The sequence below is a fragment of the Arvicanthis niloticus genome, chromosome 9, assembly GCF_011762505.2.
Source record: "Arvicanthis niloticus isolate mArvNil1 chromosome 9, mArvNil1.pat.X, whole genome shotgun sequence".
In the NCBI taxonomy this organism is placed as follows: domain Eukaryota; kingdom Metazoa; phylum Chordata; class Mammalia; order Rodentia; family Muridae; genus Arvicanthis; species Arvicanthis niloticus.
In genome coordinates, this window is record NC_047666.1 from 67,936,358 (window position 1) to 67,949,099 (window position 12,742).

The window sequence follows — 12,742 nt, forward strand, 5'->3', positions numbered from 1 at the left end:
AATGGCAACTGCTCCTTTCCAATCTTCCCATGGAATAGCAGGTGGGGACTAAAGAGAACATGATTCGCAAGTGAGTGTTTGCTCTTTTGATCTGGGCCTGTAAGAAGCCCTAACATCTCAGAACAGATTCTTTACATAGTGTTGGAAATTGAGCAATGCTTTAAACTATTCTAATGGCAGCTGCCTTCTTGTCTGTGAGTCACTTACCTGGAACTCTCAAATATTTAAACATAACCACAAACTGGTAAGTTGCATTTCCCCTAGGCACAATGAAATCTGTTCACATTGCGAAACTAACTCCATTTCTTGACCAAGTATAACAGTCTCTGCACTAACCTGGAGATGGTTATTACAGAAATATCAAGTGGTTTCCTAAGCACACGATGAAATGTATCTAAATTAGTTACACTTTTTCCTCATGTTTTCTTTATTTGAAATGTTTTTCAAAACCTTTGGTTCTGGTAAAGCTACTTACACTGCTATCACAACAAGAATTTCCTCCCTTGTGATCTGTTTTATCAGCCTGCCTTGCATTCTAGTGTGGATTTTTTATTTTATTGAGGTCTATATTGAGCTCTTGGAAGAAAGTGAGATTTTTATCCATTTCTTTTTTCATTTTCAGAGTGAGTACATGTCTGGAACACAGAAATTCCCTATAATTTTAGTGTAGGGCTAACTTTCTTTAGCTATTCAACGAATCAGAGTACTAACCTTCATCCTAGTTCCCTGGATACTGAAACACTACTGTTAGCTAACTAACTACCTCTCTCACTATCACTATTCTGCAATTTATGTTTTACATTCAGTGTATAACATATACCCATGGCCCCAGGAATCCATCTTCTCATTTGAAAGCTGTATCCATTCCACCTTAACAATGGGAGAGCTGGAAACATCTTCACGCACCACCTTTCTGACTTGTAAAGTGAAACAAGCTATATACTTTCAAAATACAGTGACTCGCCTTCAAAAGATACTGTCATCTCGAGTGGAAAACATGAAAGAGTGGAAGAGTCCCAAGAAAGCACAAAAATTAACAAAGTAAGTTCCATAAGACCGTCAAGTTCTAAAAGCAGTCCTGCTTGACCTTTCTCAGACAGTCCCGTCTGTCCTGTCTGTCCTTCCCAGACAAGCAGGCCGCTTTCTTGAATCACTGAGATGACAACACTGCCAGCACTGGGCTGACTACTTGTGGTTCCTGCTGTGGCCCTACGCAGCCAGCAGTTTTCCATAGCGCTGGAGTTTAAACTCCCAGTGTGCTATAGGACTGTCTTCTCACAGCTCCTCTAGGTGTTGGTTCCATCTTGAAATCGAGGCTCCTCCTTGCCCTTTTCTTCATATCCTAGGAGTGGTCTGAACAGCCAGTGATCAGAACAGCAGATCCCGAGATGGGAACTGAGGCAAGCATGACCAGGAGTGAAAAGACCTCAGGCGGTGGTGCACACTATGAGGATAGACTCTAGACTTTCTGGAGGCATCTTGAATGAGATAGCTCATTTAATTGAGGGAAAGGGCTATTTAAACCTTTGGGAATTGAGTAGCGGATATCTAGGGGGAATTCCAGGTGCTGATGGACTTGACCTTATAAGGGGAGAGGCTACTTGGCAACATGACCTCCTCCAGTAGGGCAGGACAAGGTTTCTAGGGTTTGGATAGGTCTCAAACATACTCTTGGTCCTCCTGCTCCCTCTACCCCCTGTCTCATGGATCCCTGGCCCCACAGGCTTCCATTGTTTTATGGGACACAACATGGCCAACTAATCACTCTGTGGAGTGCACAGACCCGCTGTTTTATGTTCGTCCTATGTTCAGTCTCTTATTAGTCCCAGTTTCTTATGAACTAGTTCTCTTGTCCTGGCTGTTGCTGAGATGGTCAATGAAATTTTCACCCAGCCCTTTTCATGCAGATGTACGTGTTTGGATTTGAACAATCTTCTGTGTAGGCCTTAAAGCTTGAGCCATAGACAGCACAGGATCCGTTTGGTATTTCCACCAGTGTTAACCTGGAGCAGAGAGAAAGGCATGTGAATCAGACTTGGTTAATGAAAGCTATAAACATAGAATCTTATTTATAGGATTTGAATGTGGAAATTTCAAACATATTGCAAGTAATTTTAGCACCATGTTTATTCCTCCTAACACATATGCAAAATAGTGCCAATCCAGATGATAAAAGTTAAAATAACATTCTGAATGTGCTTATATCAGAAATTAATCACCTCAGAATTCTAAAACCTCTACATGTGTACCTGAGTAAAAAAAGCCTCAAAATGTTTATTTAACATTAAGTATTTACATTAGAAATGGGCGGAGAATTAAATTTCAAATTCAATTGCTGTAATGTTTTGTGTAAAAATGAGCAATCTTCCACAGGTAAATAGGTTACCATTGTCAGATACAACTGACTATGAATAACAACCAAAACAAAGACCACATCCATACCAGACATATACTTTATCTTGTCCTGATTCCCTAAATAATGCAGTATGAGAATTGTTTATACAATATTTAGATTCTACTTGGCATACTCAATATAAAAATGACTTAAATTATACAGAATTGTCTGTTTACAAGCAGGTTCTATACCATTTTGTATAAAATGATAATTATTCACGGAATTCAGCATCTATGGAGAGAGTAAGGTTTGAAGCCAGCCTCCCATGGGTGACTGCGTACACAGTTTTACATGGTAAAGAAAGAAAAGTAACTGTAAAATTCTCAACATACATGCACATGTATATGCATGAATAACTGTGTATGCATATGCATGTATATGTTATATATATATATATATATATATATATATATATATATATCCATATATGTGTGGTGTATGTGATGTGTGTATGTGCACATTGGTGTGGTATGGTGTATGTGTGCACACATGTGTATGGATGCGAGTATGTTTTTTTTCTTTTGTCTTAATGTTTGGAATTCCATGATTAATAAATAACATTTCTTCTTCTAAGAAAAAAGTCAGAAATAGAAGGCACAAGGAAATGATAATGTCACTTCAGTGTAAAATTTAAAACCTAAAAAGAGAAGGGTCCGGTGTTATCTTTGTTTAAAAGGACAAGGTACTTCTGTACTATTGGTATAGAAGCAAACAGCTGGTACCCACAGGGAAATTCTACTAGGAAGTGCTCTTTGTGGGTTTCAATCCAAATACACTAGAGCATCATTTTTAATTTTTAAATTGAAACTATAATTGTACATATTTGGGGGGGTACAACCTTATGATGTGATACATGTAAATGCTGTGTATTGATGAAATAAAAATATTGAACTTCTCTGTGTCCTCATGCATTTTTTATTTCTATTGTGTCACTGTAAAATAGAATGACCACAGCTAGCCATATGCTACTTCATATTTGAAAGTACCTGGAACATAAAAACAGACAAGAGGCTACTAGGGATGGAAGGCTACAGCTTATTGCGTATCAGTTTTATCTCCATCATTCAAGTCACAAATATACAAAAGAAAATATGTGGTGCTTCAGCCTCCTATCTATAAAATTGATATAATATTTGATTGTTTTTTCTTGATTTTAACAGGTAGTAATTAATTTAGGTCACTTGTTAATATTCATATTGGCTACTCCACTACTCTCCCTGTCCTTTAGATTTAGAATCTAAGGATTTTTAAAACTCCTATTAGAATATGATGATGTGTCAGACTGAAAAAAAAAAAACTGACAAGAGAATGCTCATAGGGACAGCTGAACAACTCCCTTGAGACCTGCTGGGCTGAGACTCACAGGTTGGGTGAGAGAGAGGAGCCATCTTCCCACTGCCAGGAGCCATTTGCTGGGATCTGGACTAGTCCCATCCAGTGATAAGACTTAACCAGCTTTAAGAAATCCTGTGAGAAACCAGAAGAGAAAGACAGATAAAACCCATGCCTAGAACATTGGAAACTCATCACCAACTTCCCACTGAGCAAGGAGACATTATCGCAGGGCCTCTGTAATTCTCATTTAACCATAGGCACTTGAATATCTTTGCACTCTTAATTTTTCTTTTCTCTGGAGGTGGTCAGCAGTTGTGTGGTATATATGCATATGAGTGTGCAGTTGCTCATCCTGTACACAGAAGCTAGGGCAAGACATAATATATCTCTCTCCACTGCTCAATGTCTCGTCTTGAAACATGGTCCCTTGCTGAAGCAAAAACTCACCTTTTCAGCTAAGCTGTCTGGTAAGTAGCTTTTGGGCTCTACCTGCCTCTGACCCTAGAGCTGGGGATACAAGTGTGTGTAGCAATGCCTAATGGGAGCTGAGGAGTTCATGTTCAGGTCCTTAAGTTTAACTCACTGAGCCGTCTCCCCAGGTTATACTCTTATTTTTTTATCACTATTGTCTGGAATGAGGATTAGAACACCTTGGTGCCTGTTGTGTGTTCTGGGTTTGCACTCCAGTGACTTTCCTCAAGTATTAGAATTAAATGGAATTAAATACTCAACCTGCTCTTCTTTACTGTATATCTTCAGAAGGCTGGAGTTTTGAGACAAACAGGAAGCTTGGCTCTGGTTCCAGGTTTTGTTCTCATCAAAAAATTGGTAGCAGTTGTTTCTGTGACATATCCAGTTGTTCGGGCATGGGCCACAGTAACCCTCTAGAAAGAGATTAGATTAACCCTGTGCATACTTAACTATGGAAGCAGATCTCATCTAGGCAGGTTAAATACCTTTCCTGTTCCAACTCTAAAATTATGAATAATTGAATCATCATATATTAAGGGAGAAAGGTCCCAAAACTAGAAATTTCTTTTCCTTCCTTCCTTCCTTCTCCCCTCCCTCCCTCCCTTCCTCCCTCCCTCCCTCCCTCCCTCCCTTCCTTTCTTTCTTTCCTTCCTTTTTTTCCTTCTTTCTTTCTATTATTTTATTGAAAATGGATTATTTTCCCATGCAATATATCCTGATTAATAGTTTCCCTTCCTCTTACTCCTCCTAGTTTCTCCCCACCTTCCCTTCCCTTCAGACTCACTTCCTTTCTGTTTTTCATTACATAATAACAGGCTTCTAAGAAATATCAACTAAATATAACAAAATAAAATATAATAAGATGAAGCAAAAACTATTCTTTATTTGTTTACTCTTCCAGACAGGTGCTCATGTAACCCGTTCTGGCTTCGAATTCTCTCCACAGCCAGTTTGTCCTCCTACCTTAATATATTAAGTGCTGGAATTAAAGGAACACAATATCATGACTGGCCCTCTTCCACCAATATCACATTTAAAAACAATAAAGTTTACATTCAACTATGCACAAAATTCAACTATGTCATGCCTCTCTTTTGAATGTCTTTGAATATGCATTAAATCCTGATACACACAGCTGTTTGCAATTTGTGTTTAATATTAAAAAGATTCACTTACCTACTGAGGAAACTGGAACTTCCTTGTTGCATAAGACTATCAAAATAATTATAATTGTTAAAAGTTAGTAACTTCTACTATAAAAATTGTGACTTGTATGTTTGTAGAACAGCAAAGCTATGATTTAAATCACTTTTGCTTTTACTACTGTATGTTTCTGTGCTTCTGTATTTTCTTTCACTTTTTAAACTCTCTTTCTGGTGTGCGGTGCATGTGGTGTGTGATGTGTGTGTATGTGTGTGTGGGGTGTGTGTGTACCCACATGTATGTGCAAGCAGGCATGCACATGAGGGTACCCATGTGCCAGAGAATGAATATGGAAGCCAGGAGTCAATTTTGTGGAGTCTGTTCTTCCTTCCACTTTCCTGTGGTTTCTGGGGAAGGAATTCAGGTTATAGGCTTATGGAGCAAGTATCTGTACTTGGCTGAGCAATCTGATTTTGTGTGTCTAAAGTCTAATTAAGGTAACACATTATACCTGATTGATCAACTGTCTTATCACTTACAAGTTAAGAAAGCGGTAAGCCACATCAATGTGATAACAGTGAAGCGAATTGCCATGGCTACAGCAAGGACTCGAACAACAAACAACGGAGATACTGTCAATGAAAAACAGGAGAGGTCAGAGCAAAAGAAAGAACTAAGGTGGCTTTCTGTTTAGCATAAATGGGCATCTTTATGAGAAGGTAGAGGAAATGCGTTTCCTTAGACCAAGCAGCATAAGCACTCAAGTGACTCAGTATAAGAGTACAAAGTGTGGTATCCATTCCAATCCATGATCCTTTGCAAATTTTCTAAACTCCGCCCCCCTTGTTAGGCAAAGTTTCACTCTGTAGCAACAGGCTGTACACAAATTTGCAGTCCTCCAGCCTCAGATCTTGAGTTGTGAGATTACAGATTATGCCATTATTTTCTGCTCCCTGAATGAATCACACTACTCAATTTTATTTTCTATGTAGAATCAAGAGCTATTATGTACGAGTACTTTTATAATAAATGTTTTAAGAACATGCATTTTAGATATTAGTAAAATATTCTGTATCATTTTGTTAGGACAACATTTTAGGATTATGCCATATTTTGACATATAGTGAAGTTAAATTGCATAAATATTTGTATCCACTTTCACTGATAGCTGCACCAACTCTATTAACAGATTTTTAACTTTCCCAGTAGACATTTCAATAACACGCTAGGTTTTGGCATTGGAAATAGTAATAATTTTCATACTCACCTTTGAGTTCTTCTATAGGGGACCTTCCTCTTATGATACCTAGTGTATAAAGAGCACAGGTGTCATGCATTCCAGTGACTGAAACTTTTAGTACAAAAATGTTACACTAATTTTATAGTAGCACAAGTAAATTAAATCTCCTGGTTCATTGTATCTTCCTCAACATTGAATATTATTTACATGTTTTTATCTATAAATTCAGTATGCAATATTTTTGTTTTAGTAATTTTATTTCCTTTCATAATAAAGTTAGGCATTTTTATTTACTTTTAAATAATATATATTTTTTATTTCAATGAGAGTTTTTTTGTTTTTATTAAGTTACTGGCTTGTTCTATACTTCTCAGTTGGTGACTATGACACCATACCTTGTCAGATATTTTGCATACACATGTTCTACATATTTTTTCTGTTTTATTCACGGTACTTTCAGAGGGATGAGATGGCTTATTTTTTTCCAGGTTGATTTTGTCAAGCTTCCCTTCTTGGCTCATATTTTAGATATGAATAAAATGAATTTATAATAACACTATATTTATTTTATTGGTCCATTTAATTTTGTGTTTGTGATATTTGGAAGGAGTGAAATTTACAGACGATATTCTTTTGTTGAATGCACACTTAGTTTTTATATTATGACTTATAAAATAATCCTGTGTCCTGTCACTGACATGAAGTGCTTTCATTAGCAAATTATGGCTTCACTCCATATGCACTAACATTTTCATACATATGCTAATCAGCCTGCCCATTTCCTACAGGTATAACTTTCCTACATTCATAAAATGTTTGAATATTCAATGGCACCTACAATATTACCACATATTTCCCTTTCAGAGTAGAATGGGTACTACAGCAGTTTATTTCTTCCTTAAGACTTTAAAACAAGGCTCCTGAAAGTTGCCTCATCAGTTAGGAGTGAGTATGACTCTTTCAGAGAGGACCTGAGTTTTATTTCCAGCTCACGAAACCTTAGATTCCTGCTACTTGGGATTTGGCCCTCTCTTCTGGCCCACATGAGCACCTGCACTTATACGCGCGCGCGCACACACACACACACACACACACACACACACACACACAGGCAGAGATAGAGAATGAAATAAAAATAATTATTTTTAACAAATCTTTAAAATGAGCTCTTCAAGAATATGACATTCTAAACTATGGTGTATTGACATCCTGATAGGATCGCATTAACGGTGCACACACGCAAATATTTTATCTGTAAAGTATTGCATTTATCCTTGGATTAGTTTCTATTTCTGTTATGTATGCTTTATTCTTTGTTCATTAGCGGTTCAAAGTAAGTAATTAAGAAATTTCTACATTACTTTTAATATAAATGCTTATTTTACCTTTTTAAAGTTTTTGGTCCTAAAATTTTCTTCTATTATAGTTTGTTGATAGTTTTAGTTATGAAATAAATTTATTTTTATTTATGTGTTGATTTTGAATCAAGTCTACATTCAGATTATATTACTAATTTTAACATTTATTAAGTATTTACTTGCAAATTTTCAAATATTTTGATTTATATCTTTTTGCTTTTAAACTCCAATGTGATAGACATCACATTTTTTACCTTTACTTGGGTAATCACTTAGCGACATCAAAAAAGTGTTTAACAGTGGGAATAATATTATTGCATTTTAATAATTACATTGAAAAATCCTCCTGGTAGTAGAAAATATTCAATAAAGACTAAAACAAACAAAAAACAATAAAAAAAAATACTAAGAAAACAAAACAAAACAAAAAAAATCCCCAAAAAAACAAAACAAAAAAAAAAAACAAAAAAAAAAAAAAAAATCCTCCTGACATTTAATAATATAGTTAGAAATTTGTACATGTTCTATGTGTCTATACATTCACACATATACTAAAGGCAGCATTTATGCTTATAAAAATTTGAAAATCAAAGTTTCACAAAATAAACATTTGTATTGAATTTTATTTAATGCCTTTTCAATATCATGTACACAATTACATAAGCATTTATTTGCCTTTGGCTATTATATATCACATGACTGAATTCCTAAAATTAGCTTTTTTATGGCCGTGTAAAATTAGCTTTTTAATGTAACTTTCTAATTTATTTCTTAGTTTTTATTTTATTTATTTGCATTTACATTTATTTATTTATTTATTTATTTATTTATTTATTTACAGTTTAGTTGTCATCTCCCTCCTGGTCTGCCCTCTGACCATTCCCCATCCCATTCCTTCTTCCCCATCTCCAAGAGGATGTCCCCAACACCTCCACTCCAATCCCACCAGACCTCCTCACTCCCCAGGATCTTAAGTCTTTTGAGGTAATCCAAATTTACGGATGATTTTGTTGGCTTTCTTTTAAAGTTAATAATTCTATTTTATTTCTTGAGATAGTGTTTCATGTAACCAAGTTGACCTTAAACTGTTTACTGCTGAGTTTAACCTTCATACCTAAATTCTCTTGCCTCCACTTACCAAGTACTGGGATGGCAGACATGTGAGAACACACCAGGCTCAGGTTTCCTCCTATGTATTAATTGTTGAAAATTTTAATATTGATAATACTCTGGCTTGAAATGGTTTGAGTACAGATTGTCTCCACTATATTCATAAATGTCCTTAAATATTCTCTCAATTTATTGAGTCTATTATGCTTAAGAAGATAGTTAGATGATTTTTAAAATTTATTTTCTATAGTCTACCAAATATTCTTTCTTAAAGGCAGATCCCCAAAATTCTTGGTTCAGTTGTCCTTATGGAAAATTGTCTCATAACCTGTGACTTGATTATTTGTTCTAATATTATTTAGAGCAAATATGGCTTACCTCCCTGGGGAGGTAAAAAGAGGCATGGTTGTGAATAACAATAACAATGTTTCTACATTCACCTCAGTTCATCTTGAGGAGACAAATGTAAACCAAGACGTACCATTTTCTCTAGGTTGGCTGGCAGTTGGTGTTGATATTTGTTTCTGTCGCCCTTGAGAAGTATCCCACCTTGCTGGATTGAGGTCATAATTATGGCATTTGCTCATCTCTGGAGAAAACGATTCAAGCTGATTCAGGTTCATGGACTTTCTGCCATTTGAAGAATAAGTCTCTGACTTTGACCTTGTCTTTCTATGGATGTACTTCCCATGAGCATTCTTTGAAAAGGCAGCACATATTTCCTTTGTTTTTTGTTACCTTACTAAGATGCTTACACTTCCTAGTAGACATAACAATGCTTAGTCCTTGGAGAATTAGAGTTAACAAAATAGTATGGACTTTTGAAATAAACCAGCTTATAGTGTAAAATAAAGTCTAGCATCAAAGCAAGCTTTATATAATGGAAGGAAATAGAGGAAGATGGGCATATAATTACACCATACACCCAGATGTAATATTGATAAGCAGGAGTAACTTAAAATCTGTATTCAGATCTCTACAGTATAGAAGAGAAAAGGCATCAACACAATATCCTATGGACATGAAAACAATGAAATGAAGTGTGATGACGTTGTTATGAATAATGTCAACTGCATACAATCAGTAAACACTAGTGTACCAAATTCCTTGAGAGTCAGGGGCATATAAAGACCTGAATAATAGATTCCTAAGTCTCAGAATAAATATGACAGTCTTGTTTTTGAACAAAGCAAGTTGGAAAAAACCATTTTGTTCTTTTCTTAAAATTTCCATCATCAATTTGATCATTGTGTAAATGAAAAGATATTATCAATTTTCTTTTAGGTTTAAATATTAGCCTTAAACATTGTTTTCATATAATTTAATTATAAAACCTGAAGAGTACAGGTTATTATGTTTAGTGAAAATTTTGAATACCAGAGACATTTAGCATAATATCTATGAGTAATTCATAACACTTTTAGAATAAGAAGCACTTTTAAATTTTATATTCCATGAGTTTCATAGTGTAGAATTCTACTAAGGCAAATCCATCCTGATTTATTTTTCTGTTAGTGTAAAAACATGAAAATGCACAGAGATGAAATTTAAAGAATTTAAATGAATTTAAAGATGAAAATCTGGGAAAGTTTGATTAAAACCCAACTCTTCTAATTCCAAATCCTCATGCCCTTTTATCATTTCAATCTATCCTATGTTATAAATGATTTCACAGTGGAGTAGGCAGATGATGAAGGAAAGAAAAACAATCTTTCCACAATCTCAAAAACTAAATTTTAAAATGCAATATAGCAGGAAATGAACATAATGAGAATAACAGTAAGTGGTTTTCCATGCCTTACATTGCCTTTTATAGATTCTGGGTATGTTAACATTACAGAACAGCACACATGTACAATCACATGGATACAACATACCTGGGCGATGAGACTTTCGATCACGAATCAATGCCATCATGTCATAATTATGAGAGATTTACTTCAGAGACTGATCCAGGTTCTAGTTTTTGTTATTTATTAATTAACTTTTTTTTTTTAAAGACAGTGTGTCTCTCTGCAGCCCTGGCTATCTTAGAACTTACTGTATAGACCAGACTGTCCTCAGATTTACAGAGATAGCCTGCCTCTGCTTCCTGAGTGCTGAGATTAAAGATATGCTGCACCACTTCTGGTGCTGGTCTAATTTCTGTAGTGCAAAAGGACTCTTAAAATAGACAGGGTAAATTCTAACGGAATTTTTTTCTGCTATTTCTGTGGTAAGATGAAACATTTGATTAGACAAGTATAATATAGAAAAACTTTCCTTAAACAGAAAATAATGAAAATAACCGCTCATCAAAGACAAAGGAAAATTAATTAACATTTTTATTGTAAAATAAAGACCCACTGTTTCAAAATACCAGAAAAATCAATTAAGTATTTATAATTTATTTACATTGAGATAGTTAATAAAAAATTTTGGCTTTCTGACATTGAAATTTAGCACATAAAATTTCATGCCAGGCACGTAAGTTTCTATTGTGTATTTTCTCATCATCTTTTAGTAAAACTTCTGTCCATCACCATCAATAAAATGTTACCATTTTCATCATGTTTCATTGCTACATTGAATGATGTAACATCAGCATTCATATAATTTTATAGATGTAGATATTGTAAAATTTCCATTGTCTAGCAGTGTTCCCATAGAATAGCTGTTTAATGTATAGTGCTCAGGTCTTTTAAATGGGCACTATTCATATGTGATTTGATAGTTGAATGAAATGCATACAGCTTGACTCTTCATGAATGTGAAGTTGTGTTATCTCTGAAGCAAATCGACCTTCCATAAAATTATTTCTTATGCAAACTTCAGCCTTGTAATCCCCAACATAAGTCTTGTGTTATATATATAAGTCTTAAGAGGTACGGCTTATTTATCCCAGCAACACAATTTCTTACTTTTCAGTAGGACTGCCCTGATTCTGGACACCAGATATAGTGATACAGAGTATATTAAAACCTCAGACAAGCAAAGCACTATTTATTTTCAGTATTTCTACTCAAACATGTAAGCAAGAATTACCTTACATGTAAATAGAACTTTCCTAACTTGACACATCACTGCTATATTCTGAAAAAATAGTTTTTAGAAATATATGTATAAGCATGTACACTCACAGACCTGAGCAGAGAAGAAAGGTCCTGTTTCTTGTGAATCAAAGCCTTCTACTCAACTAGAAAATGTGGACTTGTCCCCAGAAAAGAATTGGAACTGAAAGTAGAGATGTCTGAGTAATTTCGTCTCAGAGACTAATGTGATAGAGTTAGTTTCACCTTCTTGTGAAGAAACACCACACAGTTACAACATTGCTATATTTCCTGTCACACACAATCTGGTTTATTTGGTGAATGAGGTTTGATCACAGTTCGTGAAAAAGTGTCAAGTCCTAAGAGCCTTTTAGGGCATCAAAAGAGAAAAAATATAAAATATGGTTTTCAATCTCTGAAATTGAATAGAAGAAAAAAATTAAATGTTTTATTCACCCTATGCAGAAGCTTTGGCTCATTTTATTGGAATCAAATCTGCTGCAATATGTAAGTGGGAACCATGGGAATTATTTTTTTTGACAGACACAGAAACTTACACACATATATGCTATATGTGTACATATGGAAATAAAAATGCATAGTAATAATCCTATAGGGGTTGATGATATGTTTACATGCATAGAAAATAAAAATAATTTAA

The 12,742-nt window shown here is 34.9% G+C and overlaps 1 protein-coding gene across 5 annotated transcripts; it reads right to left on the reverse strand.

Moving 5' to 3' along the window:
• Nucleotides 1-403: 403 nt before the first annotated feature.
• Klrk1 (killer cell lectin like receptor K1) lies at nt 404-12,313 on the reverse strand. 5 transcript variants are annotated; one of them, XM_076940654.1, is made up of 8 exons: nt 12,176-12,313; nt 9,534-9,641; nt 6,612-6,650; nt 5,884-5,976; nt 5,378-5,413; nt 4,463-4,614; nt 3,759-3,862; nt 404-2,003 (listed from the first exon to the last, which is right to left on the reverse strand). In XM_076940654.1, exons 2-8 carry the CDS (start codon nt 9,637-9,639, stop codon nt 1,886-1,888), a joined length of 648 nt encoding a protein of 215 aa, XP_076796769.1. In that variant the 5' UTR covers nt 9,640-9,641; nt 12,176-12,313; the 3' UTR covers nt 404-1,885. The 5 variants fall into 5 exon arrangements, with proteins under 5 accessions (XP_076796769.1, XP_034367949.2, XP_076796768.1 ...); XM_034512058.2 differs by lacking the exon at nt 12,176-12,313 and adding an exon at nt 10,930-11,142; XM_076940653.1 differs by lacking the exon at nt 12,176-12,313 and adding an exon at nt 10,930-11,142 and having other exon boundaries at nt 9,534-9,682.
• Nucleotides 12,314-12,742: the final 429 nt, after the last annotated feature.